This window comes from Rhinopithecus roxellana, chromosome 6 (assembly GCF_007565055.1).
Source record: "Rhinopithecus roxellana isolate Shanxi Qingling chromosome 6, ASM756505v1, whole genome shotgun sequence".
In the NCBI taxonomy this organism is placed as follows: domain Eukaryota; kingdom Metazoa; phylum Chordata; class Mammalia; order Primates; family Cercopithecidae; genus Rhinopithecus; species Rhinopithecus roxellana.
The window spans coordinates 36,320,327-36,345,895 of record NC_044554.1 but is presented as its reverse complement, the minus strand read 5'-3'; the positions used below and the strand labels follow the sequence as shown (position 1 = coordinate 36,345,895).

At 33.4% G+C, this 25,569-nt stretch overlaps 1 protein-coding gene across 1 annotated transcript in view; it reads left to right on the top strand.

Moving 5' to 3' along the window:
* SEMA3D (semaphorin 3D) overlaps positions 1–25,274 on the top strand; it is a 203,980-nt gene extending 178,706 nt beyond the window's left edge. The window contains exons 14-20 of the mRNA XM_010379909.2: positions 1,576–1,798; positions 3,857–3,945; positions 5,876–5,917; positions 8,939–9,096; positions 11,589–11,653; positions 17,460–17,599; positions 24,806–25,274. Of these exons, the coding sequence (XP_010378211.1) occupies positions 1,576–1,798; positions 3,857–3,945; positions 5,876–5,917; positions 8,939–9,096; positions 11,589–11,653; positions 17,460–17,599; positions 24,806–25,231 (1,143 nt within the window). The 3' untranslated portion in view covers positions 25,232–25,274. The remainder of the gene's footprint in view (positions 1–1,575; positions 1,799–3,856; positions 3,946–5,875; positions 5,918–8,938; positions 9,097–11,588; positions 11,654–17,459; positions 17,600–24,805) is intronic.
* Positions 25,275–25,569: the final 295 nt, after the last annotated feature.

Genomic DNA, 25,569 nt, shown 5'->3' with positions numbered 1-25,569 from the left:
TTGTATCATTTGAGCTCCATATCCATTTTGAGTCCCTGCTTAATCTACTTAATGCAGGGTTCTTCCATTATCAAGTTAACGGATTCCGCTTGGCTGAAGGTTAAGTGCTGGAAATAATGACTGAAACTGCAGACTTAGATCTTTAGACCAACATCCAGTTAAGAATATGTTAAGTCAATGCAAAGTGGCTAATATTCTAGAACATTTCTAATCTCTCTGATGCAGACCTGGGACAAATAAGTAAATATCAAGAAAGTGTCAGTTTCTTAATACCAGACATTTAAAATTGTTGTTAAAGATATTCTTAAGGTATTTATAGAGAAACATTAACAGACTTTTAGTAAAACCTCTTTGATATTTCTTTTAATTCATCATGAGTCATTATTATTTTATTGGTATAAAATTTGGGGTCAAAGTCAAATATCGGGACTAGTTCTAGTATCTTCAGCTCCCTAAGAATGACACTCTTGAATATTTTGAGAAGTACATTACTTTTTTGGAGCCTTGGCATGATTCTGATTAGTGCCAAGTATAAATGGTTCAGTTCCATGGAGACTGTTTCCAACTTCTCTAAAAACTGAAATAAAGGAAAGGCACCATTAAAAAAAACAAAAACTTTCCTTACTGTCAATCATTTTACTCTCCATGACTGAATTAATTGACTAAATTTTTCCACTCCAAAAGAATGCATTAGTCCATTAAGAATTCAAATATTATAACGGAAGAGTTCTATATGAGGTACCTTCCTAAATTGCAATATGTTTAAACATAAAATAGACTTAGGATGTGGGAGAGATGATATTTTCTGGAAAAAAAAAAGTCAAATCATAAAGTGTTTTTTCCCCTTTATTTTTGGATAAAGGCACATAAAATTCATTTGATTTGTGCCATTTTGAACTTTTTACTTTTACCACCAGGGGGCAGGTCATGCTAACTATTGATTTAGTGGATGCTGAAAGGCACATAAGTCAATTTTAGACAGAAGTATAAAATTCCCTAAGGGTTTCTTCGCAGACTCTTTAGAAGAGCTGTTGAATTGTTCGAAGTGTAATTTTCACACGAATTATAAAAGAAACTACATAATTACAATTTCAAGCTATTAAATACTTTGAAATTAATTTTTGTGAACTGTTTATTTGCTCCTTTTTTAGTTTTTAATTAAACATGATTTCATTTGAACTGAAATTATAAATTACTCAAGGGAAATTGAAAATAATGGCTTTCCACATGTTCTCGTGTTTATAGATCAGTTTCTTAACAGTTATTTCAAGTTAGATTTCAAATATCTTCATTAGAAACAATCTTCAGAAGAAATAATCTTCATAAGAAAATAATTCACTATGGAAATGTTGAAAAATGCAGATATAATTTAGAAAATTTTTGCCGGAGAAAACTGGGTTTACATTTATTGGAGGCACACTGCATTTATTTACAAGTACACATGATTCCATATTGAGTCTGTTGTCCCTTCATTTAACACTATTGATGATAAGCTACACAAGCTTTATTGGAAACAAGTGTGAACTTCTCAGGTGCATAAACAATGTCTTTACTTTCCTCTACATTTCTTTTCAGTGTCCAAGCAAAACCTATGACCCACTGATTAAATCCACCCGAGATTTTCCAGATGATGTCATCAGTTTCATAAAGCGGCACTCTGTGATGTATAAGTCCATATACCCAGTTGCAGGAGGACCAACATTCAAGAGAATCAATGTGGATTACAGACTGACACAGATAGTGGTGGATCATGTCACTGCAGAAGATGGCCAGTATGATGTAATGTTTCTTGGGACAGGTAAGCTAAAACTGGATTAGGATTTTTTCAAAAGGAATTTTTCATTATTAGACAAAGAGAAGAGAAACTTCAAAAACATTTATTGGTCAAAATCAAAATGAGTAATTATTAGATAAAACCTTGTCAATATTTCTTAAAATTATGTAGGTTTTAATTGATAATCATAAATATCTCCGGACTTCATATTTGAGATTTCAAAATGTATTTGACAGCAATGTGCCCGCTCTACCTTACATGCTCAATACATATTTGTTGTATGATTTTGAACTAAAATTAAACAGGTAGGGCAAAGCAATTTTTATTTTCAAACTTTGCCTTTCCCTCTCTTTACAAGTATACCCCCAAAAGATTCCTTCACCTGATTTCGAGAATCACTAACTTAGTTGACTTAAGATAGATTTTTGAAAACATTAAGCATTACTTTGTGAAGGTCTTTAAATAGAAAGTTCTTGGAGATTATCTTTCTTCTTGAATTTTGTGCATTAAAATGTATTTCATAGACTTAGTTTTTAAGCCCATTGTATTTTCCTTTGCATGTCAACTCAATAACTATAAAATGATTACAATGTTTTTATAAAAAGAAAAATTTAATCTCAAAAAAGGTAAAAGTATTAACTAATAATGTCATGGGAATTCTAATGGCAGTAAAAATAACATGTATCATTAAAACAAAAGCACTGTATTCCATATCATGTTATATAACTTAATGGATCAAGCATTTCATAAAGATTAAAAATTAAGAATTTTCAAGAAACAAAACTTTTTATTAGAATAGATATTTAAGAGTTCAAAACAATTTTAGAATAATTTTATTTTTAAAAATTATGGGTCTTATAGAAGTTAGGTTTATTAGGAAGTATGTGTGTGACGGACTCAGAGGACCTTTGTCATCGATTGTCAAACCTGATTATTTTCCAGATGGCAATTCCACAAACCAGAAAAATAAGGGATATTCCCAAGACAACAGAGATAGAAGTTAAAGAGTCAAAAGTAGAATTAATTAGTTACTATTAATTCCCACAAGTTTGACACTTAATTTGCACTGTCCACCCAAAACTAGGTCTTCAGCAATTCACTGCAATGAATGTCAGTTAGCCACTAGGTGGTACTATCTAACCTTTACTGAGAAAATTCTAGACCTGCTAAGATAGGTTTTTAATTTTGACATTTGGAAAAATGTACATTTAATATTCTTTAAAATTCCCGGAGTTATTTAAAAACAATTACATAATTCAGACTATTTTACGCAAACAGGATCTTTACTATATATGTTACTATACTCCAATCCCAGTGCTCAGAAGTTTAGAAATGCCTATATTGTATAAATTAAAGTGGGATTTTTTTTTTTTTCTTTTTCTAAACTGTTCTTTTAATTTTCTTTCTGTACTAACCTTACACCTCATGGAATTTCAATGTAAGATGATGTATTTAAGATACCTCTTTTAAATGTCAATTTTTGGTTTGCATTATCAACCTTGTATTAAGTTGACGTAAATAATTTTAAACAAACCTTCCATTTCTCATCTATTAATAATGATTCTGAAGATGGAATACATTTGAAGAGTGAGCTACAATTTCCCTCAGCTACAATGAATTTTTTGTTCATTTGGCAATGTTATTAAAAGAATATATATCTGTCTTCCATGAACTGGATATAATAACTATTAAATAAATATATATTACATGGAAGGAAGAGAGAGAACTTATTATTTTAATGTATTTTTAATGTTTTAAGTTAAGGTTCGAAACATTTGCTCTACCCTTGTTTAACATTTCAAAATTTAAATTAAACATTATATATATTACTTTTGTTAAGAATATACTCTGAATATGCATCCTTTAATATTCTCTCTATAAAAGGGTGTTCTACTAGCTAAAAGCTGTATTTTAGGAGGACAAAACTTATACATTAAACTTCATTTCATATATGTTTCATTTAATCTGTTTTTTGTAAGGCATTTAAAGAGGAGGGGAGTAATTTGAAGGTTTCTGGGAATATGCTTACCACTGATTTTTGAGATAGGAACAATGGGATCATGCGTTATCCTTTTTTTTCAGACATTGGAACTGTCCTCAAAGTTGTCAGCATTTCAAAGGAAAAGTGGAATATGGAAGAGGTAGTGCTGGAGGAGTTGCAGATATTCAAGGTAAGACTTAGTCCAGAGTTCCAGAAGAGATGTTGAAACTGAGTAGCCCTTGTTATAGGGCACCCTTGTTTTAATACATCATCACGTTTCCCAGAGAAGCCTTTGAAATCAGCTTTCTTAGTTTTCTTTTCCTGAAGCAGTGGAAAAAGTTTTATAGGCAACTAGGAATGGGACTCACCTTCCTCTATAGCATACCGCTGAATTCAGGACTCCCGGGATTGCCTCTCATTACTGCATTCTCTAAGCATATAGTCAGACAAATTGCCACATTAAATGAAAGCCTGGGGTCTCTTTTACTATCCAGATGCTTTTCTACTTTATAAATTTTACTTTTCAATTTTTTTCCCCAATTGAATTTGAGAAAACTAGACGAGTGTATAAATCATGTGTCCCTGCTTTTCTGTAAGGAAATTAAAAAAAATATAGAGGTTGCATGATACTAAGTCTTCATGTATGCTAAATTCCTCTCACCCGCCAAAAAGAGTAGATCTAGAAGAATAGTTCTCCAGATTTGGAGAATGAATGCCTTTGACTTTTAACAGTAACTCTCAATTGTGGCATGTTTTGTAAATCCTCAGTAAAATTAAGTTTACAATTATTTGCTGATTATAACATTTGAAATACATTTTTTCTTAGAGAAACTTTTTAAAATACATGCTTTGTTTATTAGGACATTTTTATTGAGACTCCTTATTAAAATGGATTGTTTCCATGTCAATATCTAATGCTTTAGAAGAGAATAAAGCCCTCCTCTGTGAGGGGCTCAAGTTAATTAACATGCTGAGTTCCACAGGATCCTGTTTACATTGTGATGATAATAGTGGTCAAGGAGTTAACAAGAACAAGACCTGCTATCTGGTGTCTACTAAAACAAAATCTTGGGTGGTTCCTAGGGGAAGGCCAGATGTCAAATATAAGTGTGAACCCAAAGGCCAAAAATACAGTCCCTGTAACACACATAGTTGCATTAGAACAAGTCTCATTCAATGGTTAGACAGTGGTCAAGAAGAATTACTTGGATTCTTCTGTTAAAATTACATAATGACCAGCTTTTGTTTTCTTGTCTCATTCTAAAAACAGTTTTATTGTGGTATAATTGAGATACAACAAAAAACTGAATATATTTTATGTATATAATTTAATGTTTGGCCATGTTTTTAAAATTGGTAACAAAAAATGCTATTTGATAGAACTTTCTCACTGAAATTTTTTCTTTAATATATTTCTTTAAACTTTAACATCTGGTAGTGCTTCTCAATTAGTAAATATGAACTGGTGCTAAATGAAAAATAGCAGAAAGATGATAGGTAGATGGAAATTTTTTAAACCATCTTGTCCTTTTTCATTTGGTAGCTTTCTTGTTCATGTTTCTGATTTTATATTGCATGCATCAAGCCATGTTTTCTATAAATAAAACTAGCCTTAGTTCATATCATGAAATCATTTGCACCAGTATTGTGTAGTGCTCCATAAAGAATGTGGTCATCCACAAGGAGCATTATAACTTTTCAAAACTCTGCTACTTAAAACAACTTTTTGAACCACTGATCTAAGTAAGAGCAGAAAGAGGTAATAAATAATTACGGAGATGTTCTTGTCAACACTAGTTTGACTTATATGGAAGCGGTTAAGATAAGCAGATTTAGAAGAAGAACACTTGTGAGTAACTGGGAACAATTTTCAATGCAGAGTATTTTCTTATGTATTTAAGTCACTTATCTTTAATAGGATACTATAAATAATTTTTATCATTTCTGTTAAGGTACAAACACTACATTTTTGAAGAAAATAGCAAACAATAAGAACTTTTTTCCCTTATGTAATAGACTTGATGTTTACTTCAGTGATATATGGCATCAGATAAAACAACATATTTAATATAAAAACCTGTTAATGATTATCTTTATTGACATTTAACTTCTATTTTCAGCACCCGTCCATCATCTTGAACATGGAATTGTCTCTGAAGCAGGTACTTTTTAACTTTTGTATGAAAGTTAACCACAAAAGCAATGGGCTGCTTGAATCAAACTTTATTTGGAAAAAAATCCATTGAAATTGGAAGTTAAATTTTAAGAAATGTAAAATGTTATTTGTTTCTCTTGTAATTCATTAGAGACCATTGTTTCAGCCTTGCCTTGGGAGAAATGTAGTTAAATTTCATTAATTGAACGATGCATTCTCCCCTTCCTTTGGATCTTAAAAACTGAACTCACTTTCCTAGTCTCATGAGAATGTCCTTCTCTCAAGCCCATTAGACACTCATGTAGAATATCAACCCTAACCAGTACAAAGCGTTTTTAATCTGGGAGTCTAGGATTTAGAATATGAACTGTGGTGACAAACAGCCCAAAAGTCAACCTTCAACATGTCATGTAATATCAAACTCTCAAAATCAATTTCCTCAACAGTGAAGTTAGAAAAACAATATCCACCTCCAGAGTTTGTTGGGAGTTTAAAGAGGATGCTTCATGTAACATTCTAAACAGAGAGCAGACACACAAGTGTAAAGTAAATGGTAACTAATTATAATAATAGTAATAATCTTTAACATGATTTCATAACTCTCTGATGATATTCCAAATTGCAATTGATTCAAGAGATTCAGACTGCACTATTATTTCTATTTGCACCCCCAATATTTAAGAAAGCCATATGATATGTTCAACACCAAGGTGTTGCTAAAATTGTCTTAATCTATTACAGTTCCTATGACAGAGTGATTTTTTAGAAAATGATCTAAATAGTTTTCTTCTTCAGGTCTTTGTCATTTATTTGTTCATTCACTTATCATTTATTTATTGAAAGCCTAAGGTGCTTGGAGGGTACATAAATGAATGAATAACATAGCTCGCCATTAACCTCCAGAAGCTCACAGTAGAGCTGAGAGTCAAAGGAAGACGCTAACACTGCACAGTAATAATAGGGTATATGCTAGAGAGACAGAGACAAAGGGGCCTAAAGGGAGCCAGAAGGAACAGGGAAAGATAATTGAGAGACGAGACATACAACTTGAATTATGAAGGATGTCATAGTTAACCAGATATATTAAAAGGAGAATGGAATGGAAGAGCATGCGCCAACCAGAAGGGGAGAATCTTTGCAAAAGTGTGAAGAGTGAGAGACCATAGCTTATTGTAATAAGTGTGTGTACAATTAGGGTATGGATCATATGTGTGTTCAAAGGGGAGGAAGGCTGGAAATGAACCTGGAGAAGTAAGACAGAACAAGATTAGACACATCTTTATATATCCTCCTAAGAAGTTTAGTAGCATATCTTAAAAACAATGAAAACTCCTGAGTGCTTCGGTAATGCTCACCTGTAGTCCAGCTACTCAGGAACCTAGAGTGGGAGGATACCTTGAGCCCCGGAACTCAAATCCAGTCTGGGCAACATAGTGAGATCCAGGCTCAAAAAAAGAAAAAAAAAAGCCATTGAAAAGGAAAACAAACAAACAAAAATACATTAATGATTAAGCAGGAGGGTATTATAATAAGATTTTCTTTTTAGAAAAATCAGTCTGGTGCGGCAATGTGGAAGATAGATTGGATACTGGGGTAGAGGTGGGGGTTGTTGGAAAACAAAATCAAAGCCAGCAGAAATAGGACACTTACAAGTAATCCAGGAAAGAAGTGATAAGGACGGAAACAAAGTCAGTGTCGGTAGAGAGGGAGGAGATGAAATAGATTAGAAAATTCTGTATGAGAGAATGGAAATGAAGTGATGACAGATTGAATGTGAGAGAAAGAAGACTCAAAGACAACTCCCAGATTTCTTGACTTGGTGGATGAGGGTGCTGCTCTCCAAGGTAGGGCAGGAGGAATAGATTTAGGGGGGTTATTATGTTCATGTTTACGTTGTTTTCAAGATATGTCTAAGTCTTTTGTACAATATAAAAGGTAAATAAATAAGAAGCGAAAAGAGGGAAACCCAACATTTAATGCAAAAAACGAAATCACAAAGGAGACAAATGTCTTAATCTGAAATAAAGCGGGAGAATAGAAAGTGGAGAAAGTTTCAAGGAATATATAGTCATTAGTGTCAAACAGTATAGAGAATTTCAGTAAAACAAATACTAAACAGTGTTCATTGCATTTAGCAACTAGGAAGTCTTAATTGACAGTTTAATGGATGCTAGAGGTGTAAGACCTATTTCTGTAAGTTGAGTACTATGATATTATGCCAATACCTATTTCTAACATGGATTTCCCTCCTTTAACTCTTGAAATGGTCCACTAGAGTGGACCATGAGTTCTTTGGCACAGATTGTGGCTTATTCACTTTTATCACCCCTCCTCCTCCACCACTACTACCACAGATACTCAAAAGAATGTATAGGGAAAGTAATGCATTACTTTCAGGACTCATATTGAAAATGTGATCTTATTTGCTGGGTTTTTCAGTATCATGCAGCCTTGCATTTGTGATGTGGCATCCCTCAAGCCTGTTTAATACTTTCTTTCAGAATGATAATAAATACTTTCTCTCCCACTAATAACTCATGTTCTTTCAAGGATCAGTACTTCAATAACAAATGAAACAAATGAAATGGTTAATTGAAACCAGGGGAATGCTTTATAAATGTATGTTCAGTCGTCTCTTATATAAGGAGTCATGGAAAGTCTTGGGAAGACCGTGAGCTTTGCCTATAGCATCTGTGCTGGACATAATCTCTCAAAGTACATTTTCTAGTATTGAGAAAGAATTTGACATCTTAATTCCTGTCTAGCAGCTGGTTTTTGACCTTCTGAAATTACTGCCAAGCTTGTAGAATGCTGTCTATTTCAGCATCAAAATCTTCAAACTACCATCCAACCAGAATAGAAATGATTGACTTATTTTACTCCTCATTATGTTTCTGTACAAGTGTTTACAATGGGCAGGACACCCAGAGAAACAGATTTATATGTATTATGTGTTATTCAAGAAAAGAAAATTCTTAAGACTAGTCTGAAAGATGCTTCTAATTCATTTGTTTTACCCGATTTGCAGCAACAATTGTACATTGGTTCCCGAGATGGATTAGTTCAGCTCTCCTTGCACAGATGCGACACTTATGGGAAAGCTTGTGCAGACTGTTGTCTTGCCAGAGACCCCTACTGTGCCTGGGATGGAAATGCATGCTCTCGATATGCTCCTACTTCTAAAAGGTAAGAGGCACATTGAGTTTGTATAAAGCCTCCCTTTCTACAAGATGAATATCTCACATTAAGGCCTTGTCTTATAGTTTAAGTTAAAGAGAAAATATATACTAAACACGGCCTATAGAAGGAATATTGAAATCAAAATGTTGTTTTATATTTTTACATAAAATGTTTGAAGGAGGGTAAAACAGATGCTCTGAAATTCTGAAATATGCGACTTCAAACAATTTAAATAAATTGTTTATTCACTATTTTGGCTTTTTTATAATTGTTCCTTCCTTATTTCTTATTTCTAAATATGCATATACTGATGCCTACTGTTTTGCAAATAATATATAAATATATATGATGGTACAAGCACAGATTGTATAAAACCCACAGTGCAGCCCAGTGACTTGGTATAATTTTAGTTTTACTCTAATAATTATAACTTGGTCAATTTCTGCCACTCATATAATTAAACAACAAACATTTTCCTTGCTGTTTGTAGTTCATTGCTTTATGTGTTCTTAGAAATAGTGCTATTTTGAGCCAACAATTCCAAGCTAGGAATTTGTTCTATATACACATGTGCAAAAGTACCACAAAGTTCTATGTTCAAGAATGTTTATTTCAGCATTATTTTTATAGTAAAATAACTGCAAACAATCTGAATGCCCATTGATATGCTTGACGCTAGCTAAACATATTATGTTAATTAGTTTAAAATGTCAATTATAGTAACATTATTTTCTAAAGTATTCGAAGTATATTTTCCTCTAGGTGAAATGTAAGCAAATGTATTTTTAGGTCTGTTCTTAAACTAACAGGCACATGCTAGTCTCATTACCACATGTACACTTTTTTCTTTTTGGAATTTTATGGATTTCTCAAATTCTGATTTCTAAGAAATTATGGATTGAATGTATAGTGCAATAACAAACATTACTTAAAATTAGAAAACATTTTATATTCCCTGAAATCCATGAATTCAATTGAAATGGGTACATATGATTATTAGAAATTACAAGTTAAAAGTCACCCACATTTGGTTATAGTTTTTGGCCAAGAACATACTCATTATAGTCTTTGGGGAATGCTTTCCTGGAAAGCTGAAAAACAAGAATGCTCATTAGTTGCTAATAAACCTTCAGTTTGATGAATTGACCCTGTTCCTTACGAAGCCAAGATTTAAAAACATTCTTGACCTTTTGTACCTTACACCATTATAATTTTTTCTTCTTGTATTTCCCAAGACTGTATCTCTGATCTTTCAGACATGCCACTGTGATGTTTTCCCTTACCTAACATAATGTCATGTGAGCCAAAAGATGTGTATAATGGATGAATCTTGTCATCTGTTCAGCATTACCCTCAAGGAACACTCTAGATATCACAGAACATTTATTGGTACTTTTCTGATCTCTGAAGTGACAAAATAAAATAGCCAAAGCAAATGAAAATATGCTGTAAGAGTGTAAGACTTGCTTAGATGTAGCAGGTTTTTTGTTTGTTTGTTTGTTTCTTTTTTATAAAATAGTTACTACTTTATTTTAAGGAAAATGTGTGATGTAATACAAAAGCCATTGTTTAATATTATTATTAGCATAACTACCAGAAAAACAATTTGAGCTACTCATCAGCAGATAGAAATAACAGGTAGTCTTTTATACCATATTGAACTTATAATTCTATTTCAAGTTACAGTATTTAGTTTGTTGCTTAATAAAATCTATGCAATAATGAATCTTTACATGACAAGGTGTTTTGTATTTGTGTATATGTTCCTATCCACTGACTGAACTCTTTTATATATTATTATTTCTCAATGACTGACTAAAAAGAGAGTTCCTAAAGAGAGTAGCTGGCCAGGTGCAGTGGCTCATGCCTGTAATCCCAGCACTTTGGGAGGCCAAGGCAGGCAGATCACCTAAGGTCGGGAGTTCGAGACTAGTCTGACCAACATGGAGAAACCCCGGCTCTACTAAAAATACAAAAAAAAAAAAAAAAAAATAGCCAGCCGTGGTGACACATGCCTGTAATCCCAGCTACTAGGGAGACTGAGGCAGGAGAATCAGTTGAACCTGGGAGGCGGAGGTTGCAGTGAGCCGAGATCGCACCATTGCTCTCCAGCCTGGGCAGCAAAAGCTAAACTCCGTCTCAAAAAAAAAAAAAAAAAACACAAGAGTAGCTATCCTCATTTTAATTATATAAAACCAGGATTGTATTTTTATTCAACCTTTTTTGTTGAATACTTTGTGAAAAAAATCAGAGAAAAAGAAGCATAGTTAAATAAAATTCATGTCATCTCATTGTCTGAACAGGGTTTCTTCTATTAGGACCTCATTACCAGTAGTTTTTTAAATCAGTGTTAGATTGATTGGAATATTGACTTGCATTTTAAGTTGAGCTGTAAGACAAGAATAGTGCTGCATCTGCTACTGTTGTATTAGATGTAGCCTTTCTATATGATGGTAATCATGCTTGAGGTTCTAATCAGTGTAATCCCCTTTCCGTAGGAGAGCTAGACGCCAAGACGTAAAATATGGTGACCCGATCACCCAGTGCTGGGACATCGAAGACAGTAAGTACAGCTGTGATATGCTTTTTCTCTGATTTAAAATGCTAAGCCCATTCTTTTGTGTACTTTTATTATATGACTTAAGCCATCTATTATATGGGAATATCTCCATTTTGTGTAATGCGCGTGTTCTGGAAGAGCAACAGGAAATTGTATAAATCAACCCCTGTCTACGTGCCTAATTGAATAATCTTTTGTTATATCATTATTTGTTTCATATGTCTTTTAAAATTCCTAAACTGTAGCCTTTGTTTCTTTCTACTACCATATCCATCCTTATAAAGTTTGAAAACTGCTATTAGAGATAAAACAGGATATAACAGAAAACATTTGCACATTTAGAGTAAACTCAAATAGACCTCCCAGAAGTCTTATTTGAAAAAAGTTTTCAGGTAGCTTATACTTTATTTATATTCACCTATCAAATCATATATTCACTTAATCAATAAATATTTATTAAGCAACTTCCATATGCATGTAATTGTCCTGGGTATACTATGTGACTAAGAAACTCCTTAAAGAGCTTATGAATCTTTGGGGAAATGTCATAAGGCACAATTAGTGATAGGGGAGTTTAGTGAAAGAGAGGCTGTATTGTTTAGAAAAATGAATCATAGAATAGAAGATCTTGAAAGCCTGAAGGAGAAGGCAAGTGTGGGGGAATAGAGAGGAGGCCTGATGAGTGATTCTGAAAACAGAGAAAAACAAAATTGATAAAAGTATGTATTCCAGAGCTTCAGTTACTCTCCACTCTCAGGCTCTACCTTAAGATAGAAAATATATACACATATACACCAAACACACACACACACACACACAACCTGGTAGAAGAAGTGCACATTCATCACAATGTTACTGACCACCCCACCAGTGATGTAAGTAACCCAGATTTCATAATCTACAACTGGTGGTCTGGTAGTGTTTTCTTGATTTAAAAAAAAAAAAAAAAACAGTTATTTTTAACTTATAACTTAATTCTTCTGAAAAATAAGCCTTCATTCAGATTAGTATGCTTGGGTTCTTGTTCTAATGTGTAGGTGATTCATTGTGATGTCCATTGGTTTAGTTATCAATCATTACTGTGCGATACATATGCAATTCTCTACACATGCATATGATATGTATCAGAGATGATTATAGGTATTGAGGATACAGCAATGAACAACAAAGAAAACAACAACAGAATCTGTACATTCACGATACTTATATTCAAGAGTGTGTTGGGGAGAGAGCAGACAATAAATACCAAAACAAGTAAAATAAATGCTATGTCAATGATAAATGTTATAAAGAAACTGACACAAAACATAGTTGCTGCCTAAGGCACTCACAATTTTTGTCTTCACTTTACCATATCCTATTCATGCTATAACCCACTGCACACAGTCTTTTCTAATCATCATGATCATCACTCTATCCAATCCATTCTTGTCAAGGTCACCAGCAATTTCCTCCTTGCCAAATCCAATGACCAATTTTCGGTTCTCATTTTTACTTAAGCTGTAACTCCCTCCTTTTTGAAACACTTTCTTTGACTTCCATGCATTTGTGTGCTGGAGCCAGTTCATGTGGCCTCATTTAAGTTGGTTCCTTAAAATTTTGAAATTTTGTGAGCTGATTTTAAACCACTGAAAGCTTGAATCAGACATGTTGGGAGTTTTTACACCAGCAAAATCAGCAAGCACTACAAATTAGTTTTTTTTGTTGTTTTGTTGTGTTTTCAGAGAAATGATGTTCCAGCATACATATGTGCCTTTGTACCATATCCTTCTGGTTTATCTCTTACTTTGCAAACTGTGCCTTCTGAGTGTCCTTAACTTCCTTTTTTGTCCCACCTTTTAAATATTGGAGTGTCCTGAGCCACTTTCCCATTCTCTATCTACTCATTCTCTAATACTGTCTATTTCAACACTGTCAGAGGCTATTTCCCTCCCAAATTCATAGTCCAATTCTGAACTCACCCTTACATGCCAGACACAGACACTTGTATGCCTACTAAAGAGCTCCACTTGAAGGTCTAATTAGCATCTGAAACTTATGTCTGAGAAAGAATTCTTGTTATCTTCTTCAAGACCTATTTGTTCTGCAGACTTTCCTATATTAACAAATTGCACACCATTCACCCAGCTACTTATGTCAAAAAGCAGCTAGGAGTCACTTTTATATTATTTTCTTTCCTTCCCATCCTATCACCAACCTCTCAATTAGTCCTTCTGGCCTGTGGCCAAGCTTTCCTACTTCTCATCACACCCACAAACGCCAGCCTAACTGAGGGCACAGTAGTCTTCAGTAGCTGCTTCACTGGTCTTTCTGCCTCCACACTTGTGCCACTTCTATCTGTACCCCACTTAGCTGTATACCCCACTTACTAGCCAGAGTCATCTTTTTAAAAACTTCAGTCAGAGCATGTCACTCCCTTACTCAACATTTTTCAATAGCTTCTTAGAACAATTGGTAAAAAACCGGAAAGCTTTCCTATGGCATGTAAGATTATTCTTGACCTGATCTCTAGTATATTCTCTGACCCTCCTTCACATCACTGATGCTAGATTCACTTAGTAGCTTTCTCTTTTTCAAAAGCACCAATGGGTTGCTGCCTTATGTATGTTTGCGTTCATTGTCCTCTGTACCTGAGGAACTCATTTTTCAGATGTTTATTTAGCTCCATCTTTTTACATCAACTAATCCTATGGTTACATGTTAATTATTCCGAGAGACCTTTCCTCATCATCCCATTTAAAGTACTTTTTTTTTTTTTTTTTTGCCCTTGGTATTTTCTAATCTCCTTTATTGTTTTGTAGCAGATATTACTTCTTTATTTATTTACTTGATTACTTTGTCTATGTCAATAGAATGTAAGTTTCTAGAGGGCAGTAAATTTCATATTCATCCTGTCATATTATCCTAGCACTTAAAATGATGTTAGTGAATTAGGCACACAATAGCAGTTGTGTAATAGACAAGTAAATAGAGGGATATTCAGATGGATAGCATTTGAGCCATGCCTTCAGGAGAAAGTTAGATTTTATAAAGTAAATGAAGAAACAATAATTAAATTCAGAAAGACCTCACATAGATTGGGTAAAGTTTGTGAAAGTGTCTATATGATTCTATTAATTTTATGTTTACTTTATAGGTGCTAGGAGCTATTTCATATTGCTCAGAAAAGTTGTTTTTTTAAAATAAAAGTAATTGACACCTGTATAAAAAATTGATTGGAATATGAGACGCTAGAGGCAGAGAATCAATTGTGGGAGTTAGAGTAGAGACTGTAAAGATATTTACAAATTAATTGACTTGTATCTAATCCATCATAAATGTGTGCTGGATTTTATTAGGAAGTCAAGTCTTGAATAATGGGCAAAGATTTTTCTTTTCTTCTTTATTGCTTTTATTGTTAAAAGCTGCAAAACTGCATGGTTATCGATGACATAAAACCAGCAATACGTGCAGAAAAATAGTTCAACAACATTAAACAGATCAATCTTGCACTTCAATGATAAGCTATATATTTATTATAAAGAGGTATTCTAGGCATTTTACTATAAAAAATTTTTTTGACTGCAATCTGGAGGAAAAAAAAAATACTCCACAATTATCTTACATGTCATAAGAAGCTATTTTAACTATTTCAAACACTATTGTAATATAACTTTTACACATTTAAAATTTAGATCATGATAGAATAAAACAAATTGAATATTCCTTATCTGAAATGCCTAGGATCAGAAGGTTTTTGGATTCCATATTTTATCAGATTTTGGAATATTTGCATATACATAATGAAATATCTTGGAATGGGATCCAAATCTGCACACAAAATTTATTTGTATTTCATATACACCTGATACACATAGCCTTCAGGTAATTTTGTATAGTATTTTAAATAATATTGTGCATGAAACAAAGTGTGTGTGCATTGTACCATAAGAAAGTAAAGGTGTTATTTTCTCAGCCACCAATGCAGACAGTCTGTGGTTGTATGGCATCACCACCATTCCTGACTGAATTTATATGTTACCAATAAGCAATCATCTTCTTATTCACACATAAACTGTATATTGGGTCCCTGCCTTTTGACTGCAACCCATCAAGTAGAATTTTCCACTTGTGATTCACGTCTGTGCTGAAAATGTTTTGGATTTTGGAGCATTTTGGATTTCAGATTTTTTGAATTAAGGATGCAGAACCTTTGTGTATGATAGTATGTGTGTGTGTGTATGTGTGTATGTGTATATAATATGCATACATCTATATACGTTTAAAAACTTTTAAAGTGGAAAACTTAGAATTCAGAAATAAAACAAACGTTGTTGGAAGTAACAATAAATTCATTTTCAGTGAAACTGATGTAGAGATGTCAGACATTATTTTTATTAATTTGAAAAAAGAGTTCAGATAATGAGCTCGCTATCACTTTTCCAGTTGATTTCACCAATTTATCTTTTACTAAATTGACCAATTCTTTGGTCAAGTCAGTCTGATGGCATTTCTCCTGAGCCCTTGCCCCATATCCCAAAAATTAACCTGCATCCTCTCCTACTTTGTTGACAAAATCCTTTTCTCAGGAAAATTGTATCTGTTATTATAAGATGGTGCATGTCTTTCTTTTCCATAACTAGCACCAGTGATCTTTTTGTGCATTAGGAATTTATTAACTGTGAAAATCACAGCTATAATCTGTTGAATTGGTGGAGATAGTTGATTGACTACAGATTTTAAATGGAATCCACACATTTTGAAGGTTACATGAGGTTAATTCATAATGGTGTCAGCATGCTTGACTTAATCCTTGCTGGTAAAACACAAGTAAATTCAAAATAAGTGTATTGAAAAGAGGCCTAACTAACATATGTGCATTTATGCCACTGCTGATCATTTGTATGCTTAGGTTTAGGATTCACTTGGTCTTTTAAACCTTCCTTACTCTAGTTGATGTTCTATAGTGCTAAGTAAGCCAACCTGTAAAATTGAGATATCTGAATATATGATGAAATAGTGCATATTTGGGCTAAGCTGAGCAGCTGTCATTTTTTGTTTGATCAAATTTGAGCTAGAGCTCTTAGATCACACAAGGGACACAGCCTTTGGCTACTCTAGATGGAATGTATTTCAGATGGTGCATCGATTTACGAGAATAAGGTGTCTGAGACACTGTTCTTTTAAGCATCCCAGTAACTATCTCATAGCAAATGTATATTGGGCTAAAAAATCCCTCTGTATAAAAAAGCATACAAATGATAGATTAATACAGATAAGGCCCAGATACTGAGTATTAGTGCATATGTCTCATGATCATCATCATAGAATTTTATCAAGTGTAGATCACTATAACTTACTTTTCTGATATCAAAATTTTCTGTTATCTGATCAGCTCTGTGGACCAATTCATGATAGAAATTGTCTTTAAATTAAAGCAAACTGCTCCTCCAGAACTATCTACAAAATTGTTTATATTTTATATTAACAAAAAAGTATTTAAGCACTAAAAGATGCAAAAGATTTATTCAGCTCAAAGAAAAAATCTCAATATATAGAGTTTGATATTATGAACATTATTTTTTAAAATCAAGTGCAAATAGCTAATATATTGATGAAAGAATAAAAATTACAATACAGGGATAAAATTTTAAAAATCCATCTATTGTGTAATATTTGTCTCAGGTAACAATATTATAACATGAATTTCCTTTCTCTTTAATAATGTATATGATTCTTTCCCCATGGCATCTGTTCTGAATCAGTCTGTTTTCCCATTGCTTTTAAAATCAGGTCAAGGTTAATCTCTTATTCCATGTTTGCTTTCTAGGCATTAGTCATGAAACTGCTGATGAAAAGGTGATTTTTGGCATTGAATTTAACTCAACCTTTCTGGAATGTATACCTAAATCCCAACAAGCAACTATTAAATGGTATATCCAGAGGTCAGGGGATGAGCATCGAGAGGAGGTAAGCTGTTGTCATCAAAGAATACTCACTTTGAGGGAAATAGTGTACGACTGAGAGATGTTCAACTTTTAGTGCTGTATGCTACTTTTATCATTATTTGATTAAAAAAAAAGTTTTTGCTTACTAACACCAAAAGTAACAATAGTTTTGAGATAAGAATAGGCCAACTTCACACAAATGTTTCCATAAACTATATTTAAAAGTAGACTGAATTTTTTAAAGACTTTTACATTTTTTTTCCAAATTCCATATTTCATAGGTTGCCTATATTTAGGAACAAAGCCCTGACTAATAACAAGAACACCATATTTTTCTTCCCACAGTAGCACAGTGACTACATTTTAGTTTGCACTGTGTTTAATATAGATCATGAAATGAAGCATGTTGAGGTTGTATTAAAACAGAAATATCTGGTCGGGCGCGGCGGCTCATGCCTGTAATCCCAGAACTTTTGGAGGCCGAGGCGGGCGGATCATGAGGTTAGGAGATCGAGACCATCCTGGCTAATTCGGTGAAACCTTGTCTCTACTAAAATACAAAAAAATTAGCCGGGTGTGGTGGTGGGTGCCTGTAGTCCCAGCTACTGGGGAGACTGAGGCAGGAGAATGGCATGAACCCACGAGGCGGAGCTTGCAGTGAGCCGAGATCATGCCACTGTACTCCAGCCTGAGTGACAGAGCAAGACTCCGTCTTAAAAAAAAAAAAAAAAAAAAAAAAAAACAAAACAGAAATATCTATGTTAATCAAATTATATGAGCAAATTAGATAAGTATCCAGACATGTTAAACTAAGGACACTGTAATGAATAATGGAAAGAACACAAGATTCAGAATTACATCTCTTGAGTTGAAACATGGTCCTTAAACCTTTGGTAATGTTCCTGAGCCCCCAATTTTCTAAGTGAACAAAATAAATTCAAAAGTTACTATAATATTAAGTGGAAAAAATGCATATGAGAATGTAGAATTTCAATAAAGAGGCGCTCACAACTGTAAAATATGCATGTAAATTACAGATACCCTATTAATGAGGGTATTTTACATGTGGATCAGGAAAGAGTACTAATCATGTGTTTAGAAAATATTAGTTCTACCTTTCGCTTAACTCCTGAGAATTCATGAGCAGATCGTAACTTCTCTAGCACTTAGTTTCTCTCTTATATAAGTAGATCAAATTTCCCTAAAATATCAGCCTTATTGACAAGTCTATAAACATTTAAAATAGTACATGTAATTAAGTCAAACATTAGTACAGAACAGTGGATCTCAACCTCCGGTAATTTTGTTTCCAGAGTGCCAACATTGGGCTATGTCTGGAGACATTTTTGAACATCACAGCTGGGTGGGTGGTTGGCCAAGTGGGTGCCCCTGGTGTGTACTGGGTAGAGGTCAGAGATGATTCTAAAAATTCTACAATGCACAGTCCCTCACAGTAAAAAACTATGTCACTCCAAATGTCAAAGATGCTGAGGTTAAGAAAACTTCAAGTAAAAAAATCAAATTTTATCATAAGAAATTGATTTAAAGATATAGTTCTACTGTTACATGAAGAGTTTAACATCATTCTCTTCATCTAAGAGCTACAAGAATAACTTTTTCTAAGTGTTAACTCTTTACATACTTAATATATAAATAAAAGAATAACTTCACGTTTTGTTAAGTCAAATTTCACCAATAAAACTAGATACATCATCATTCCTGACTTCTATAAGTCCTAAGAGTATGGCAGATTCATGTTTACACTGAATATTTATTTTAAGGGTTCAATTTTTCACATTTATATTGAGATATTATTTGATACAGAAATGATTATTTAATTTCAAAATACAAGGCATTTACTAGAAATATTGAAAGAACGATACTGAAATTTTTTAACTTGCAGATTTTTTTATTATGTGGCAATGTTTTAATCTTAAGTGTCACAAACTAATATTTTGAATTTCATAGCAAATAAAGTTTGATAATTGCTTTTCAGTTAAATATAATTCTTTAATAAATGGATTTTTCTTCATGGGAAATTTAATCTGATTTTTAAAAATATGTGGTCCTCTGCTTGAGTTCATCTCTCAGCTCTAGATACTTACATTTGCCTGTGGTTGTTTGTATTCACACTTTGCATTTTCTTGAAAAGTCTGTGCATTACTTTAATTTACTTTTTAAAGGTATATTATATATTCATAATGGTACCATGCTCCATGAATTTCAATGGAGCAGAAATATTTATTGAATTTTACTTAAAAGTATCTTCACTGTAATATTTCAACTGGTATTTTCATTTATCTTTGTAAATAGAGACTTTCACATTATCCAAGATATGCAATACTGCTTCCTGAGCTGAGGAAAAGGGCAATATCCAGATTATACTTGAAGTATTTTTCCCAGCAGGATGCCTTCTGCTTCTTACCCATAAGGTCACAATTTGGAATCTTTCCTCCACTCAAAAACAGCCTGCAGGAGGGACTGTGATCTCCTGTGGCACAGAGGCTGTCACCAGGTTATTCTCTGCCAGGAGGAGAACATTTCCTTACTGAGCTGTTTCACAGTTGGGTGCTGTACGGGAGGTCATGAGTCAGTTATCTGCTGACTTTCTTATAAAACTGTTCTTAAAATTGATGATGTTTATGCTGTAACTAGCGAGTCAATTGGCAGTCCCCAAGCTTCTGTTGAACTTTTGGGATCTGAATAAGTAAACGAGGCTGTACTATATTTTCTCTGTTTATGTTAATAATATTTTAAAAATATTCAAATATTTGCATTATTCCACTTGTAGATCTTATTTTATTTTTATTCTAAAAGCAATATAAATGATTTTAAAATTATAGTAACACATAAAAGAAGTATGAGACCACTAAGTGTAGATAAGCATAAATAATATTTTGATGTCTATTCCAGCTTTTTTTTCCACTCACCACTGCACTGTGAGCATTTTCCATTATCATTTAATGTCAATACCATGCTTTTTCTGTCTCCCACACATCCCACCCTGCCGTAGTTATCCATAGGTATTCCAGGTGTTCTCTCACTAGATCATGTTCCTGCTTGAAATAATAATAATGAACTTTGTTATATCTGAGCCTTTCTCTGCTTTTCTAACTATTTTCTTAAGAAAAAATCTTAGAAGTAAAATAAGTTAAAGACATTTGTTATCTTTATGGATTTTGATAAACAACACCATATTGCTAATTTCACATAAAAATCACTGTATTAGTGTCTGTTATAAATCCCTGAGGCAAAATTATGATTCACAATTTAAGAAAATCTTTACCAGTTTAACATGAAAACTGTATTGCCTTCATATCTACTTCTTTGCATATTAGTGGATGCGAACTGACCTTCTTATGTGTCTTGGTTCTTGGCTTCAGTTGTATTTGGCGAATTGTCTTGCCTGTCATTGCTTACTTTATATGGGCATATTTATTTAATAATAATTGTAATAAGTCCTTTGTATATTACATATATTAATAATTTAATGTTATACATTTATACATTTATTTTATTTTACATTTCTTTTGTTTCTGACAATTTCTGACTTTCCTACACATTTTGTTTTATACAGGCAAATCTGTTGATTTATGGCTCTGTGATATTTCACCTGTTATGCTTAAAGACTCCTTCCCCAATCAGACAGCAATTACATATTTTTTCTAGTTATTTTATGATTTTTTACATTTATATTTTACATATTATATTTACATGTACCCAAAGATAGTAAATTAATCTAGTAGTTATTTATGTATGTATATATTTGATTTTTCTTTTTAATAATGAGGTCATTGCTCTAGCATCTGGTTTAGCAAGTTTTCCTTTTTCTAATGTTTGCTTTAAAATATTAATTATTGGTTTTGTGGTATATTAATAGATGGATCATATACAGTGTCATGTAAGTAAACTCTGATAAATTTAAAAACATGTATACAAATGATTCTATTCCAGTTCCTTTTCCTTTCTTCCAAATTAAATAAGAAAACTTTTCAATGTATTTTTTAAATACAGAAAAATTTTTGCCACAGTTTTGCAGACATTTGTTCTCTCACACAAGCAGCTTTATTTATTTTGTAATCCTAATTTCCCATTAGTAATATTTTATATTTGTTAGAGAAAGGGGATATTTTTGGAGCCCTGACCTCTTCCAAGGCATGTGCAGTGCTTTTACTATGGAAGAACTGACAGGTGAATTATCTGTAAAAGAACTACCATTAGACTGCTATTATAAGAGATAAAGTCGCTGACCTTTACCTGCTGCTTAATACTTAAATGTCCTTTGTCCCTTCCATGTTACTCTTCTCATGTTAAATGAATTGCCCTTCAGTGGAGATCTACATTTAATAATGCCAGATATATTATCCTTGTTCACATTAGGCAAATGGATAGTCAACCCCAGCTCAAACGTGGTTTTAATTTGTAAAGTTGAGCAGTTTTTACTTATCACTTCTAGAGTGGAGAAAATTCCAAGAGTTTAAATCAATGACCAGAGATTACATTATCTCTTTGTTGAGGAGCTGAATTTTCTAAATTGACTGTGCTGACATTTCACTGTTGAGATACAGTCTGCATAATGCATCCTGTTTCAGCAAAGAATGAAAGCATTACAGAGAAAGAGAATGTAAAGTAGGCAAATGTTAATCAACTACTTAGTTTCTGGGTCACAGATTTTTATCTCTAGATTGTAAACATTCTCTGTAAATATATCTATTCAAAATGTCTTTTATTAGAGCTGCCAGTTTACTAAAAGCACATTATTGAAATTTCAGCAAGAAAAAAATTGTTAAATGGTCTAATTGACATTAGTTAGATGTAGAAAGCTGAAAATTTATTAAATCAAGTATATCTGTAGGTCAAAAACCAGAGAACAAATCCAGCACTCCACAGAAGAAAAGAAAGTTGAAAGATCATGACCGCGTAATGGAATGCCAGGTGTTTATGGAATCCTGAGTCCTGTGGGGACAGAATTAGAGGGAAAAGGATGGAAGGGGACCAGACCTCAAAGTACAACAACATAAACAGGATACAAAAAGATAATAGCAAAAGCAGTGATTAAGTGTTACACAATATGTGTGAGATCAAGTCATAATTTCTTCCTGTCAGAAGATTAAAGAGAACAATCAAAAGTCCTAGTCAGAGCTGTGACCATCTCCAAAAGCCACATTAAATGTAATTTAAACATTAGCAAGAGTACCAGTTATGTAAAGGAAATCTAGAGATGAACTAGAACTGGAGATATCCACTTTGATTGTCATGCTAATAACCTCAGGCCATTTTCTATTAAAAGAATTACAGTAATAAAGGCTTCAAAATATTACCTCTCAAGCAGCATGGCAGTAGTATGTAATGTTGCTAATAATACTTCACTATTTTAACCTTCAAAGAGCTTTGCTTTTAATCCCCCAAATACACCATATGCTGCACCACCAACTTGATAGATGGGAGACCAATGGGGGAAGATAAATGAGTCATCATAGGAAACAGAGTAGAGACCAGAAGGTTCAGTTATGAAGCTAGTATTTTGATACCTAAAATGTATTAAATTAAAAAACAAATACAGTGAAATTATCTAAGGGGAAAAAAATAATTATACGTAGTGTATTAAATTTGACATGGTCATTTCTGTTTAAGATTGGCCATTTAAAACTCTCCTAATTCAAATCACATTTATTTTAGGCCTGAGACTCCTATGGTTTCTGAGAATGTAAATTAATTCAAAGTTAGTTTGTATTACAATAGCATTTCTAAATGTCTGGGCTTTTAGAATAAATCCATAAGAAAAAGAATACCACATCCAGCTTACCAAATGGGCAACATAAGAGAAACAAACACACAAAGCTCTGATGGTGTGGATTCAGTGCAGAGCAAAGGCAGGCCTGGAGACCATTCAGCCTCATTAACCAGGGATCTGAGCTGTGACCTGCCTTTGGCCTCAAATGGTTCCCCGCCAGCTGCACTTCTCTGGCACAGAGGGTGGTTTGCCATATACTTGTTGTTAGTTAACTGGGCCAGTAGCCAGAGATGTTTCTTTTCCTTTTCTCATATTTCCAGAATTGGGGAGATTTTTTCCTACATATTTTCACATAAAGATGCAGAGTACAATCCACCCACTGTGAATAAATTTAATTTAACCATCTTTATGCTTCCTTGATTTCCATCATCTAAAAGTCTACAATACAGGGGCAGATGTGTAAACTGGGAAATCTTCCAGACTTCTTTGTTGCTGCTGTTGTTGTTTTTGTTATTCCACTTAATGCTGAGCCACTCAACAATACTCCACATTAAGCAGGGCTCTTTAGTGGGTAAACATGCCTCTAGTTTTACTGAAGATAGGTTCATTATTCACACCATATCATGAGCCAGGCAAGCTTAATATTAGAATTGTCTTTTAGTAATATTGCTTCAAAGGCTGGAGAGCATCACATTTCAGTGGAAGTTCTTTGTGTTCTTGGGCTTTCTCACACTTGAAATCACATTACCATGTCATAGTATATGAAGGCATGGCAAATATTTCCACAAATGACAGTTGAAAGTATCATGTATACATACAGTATGAAAATTCAATCCACAGTAAAGAGGGAAATTCAGCTTTCAATGTTGCTAACCTTCTGACTAGGGTCCTACTCAATTACAGCTCTAACTTCCAAAAGACTATACCCATACCTTTGGGTTTGACTTTAAAGAAGTCATCATTTACAGCTTTCATATGCTACTCACATAACTTATTTGGTGATATCTGGAAAATAGTAAATTCCACTTGGAATTATTGTTCTATTCTACATTATAGGTAGTAGCATGTACTGAAGCTCGTTCTCTATACAATAATTGTAAATGTTGCATTCTTGCTCCACATTTCAGGTGCTAATTTATGATCTTGGTATAGTAATTTGTATATGAAATCTCTGTAAAGAAGGTCACTTGATGGTTTCCAGTTTTTCATTCCTATCTGTAAATTGGGAGAAAAAAAATAACTGTATTCCAAAGGTTGTTAGATTTACTAAGATACAAATGTGAAAAATTAAGGATAGAGTTTGGGGGCGATTACTTTAGTTAAATTTGTTTACCCTTTTAAACTATGACTGACAATATTATGCTTGATGACGGAGACAAAGAGACAGTGAATATGTCTTTTAGGTTCATCTAAGTAAAACTATGTAGCCTGTTTTCATTTGCTCTTAGCTCTCTCTGTTTTTAATTTATTACCTATATTTTTCCAATTCTGCAGTTGAAGCCTGATGAAAGAATCATCAAAACGGAATATGGGCTACTGATTCGAAGTTTGCAGAAGAAGGATTCTGGGATGTATTACTGCAAAGCACAGGAGCACACTTTCATCCACACCATAGTGAAGCTGACTTTGAATGTCATTGAGAATGAACAGATGGAAAATACCCAGAGGGCAGAGCATGAGGAGGGGCAGGTCAAGGATCTATTGGCTGAGTCACGGTTGAGATACAAAGACTACATCCAAATCCTTAGCAGCCCGAACTTCAGCCTTGACCAGTACTGCGAACAGATGTGGCACAGGGAGAAGCGGAGACAGCGAAACAAGGGGGGCCCAAAGTGGAAGCACATGCAGGAAATGAAGAAGAAAAGAAATAGAAGACATCACAGAGACCTGGATGAGCTCCCTAGAGCTGTGGCCACGTAGTTTTCTACTTAATTTAAAGAAAAGAATTATTTACCTACAAAAACACTGTCTGCTGTTTTGTATATCCCTTATAATAATTCATAAATGCTTCTCATGGAGTTTTGCTAAGGCACAAGACAATAATCTGATTAAGACAATATGTGGTGAATATAAGAAAGGGCAAAAAAATCATTTGAACCAGTTTTCCAAGAACAAATCTTGCACCAGCAAAGTATAAGAATTATCCTAAAAATAGGGGCTTTACGTTTGTAAATGTTCCATGTTTTGAGTTTTGGAATTTATTGTCATGTAAATAATTGAGCTAAGTAAGCACCAAAGTTGATAGTATATAAGGTGCT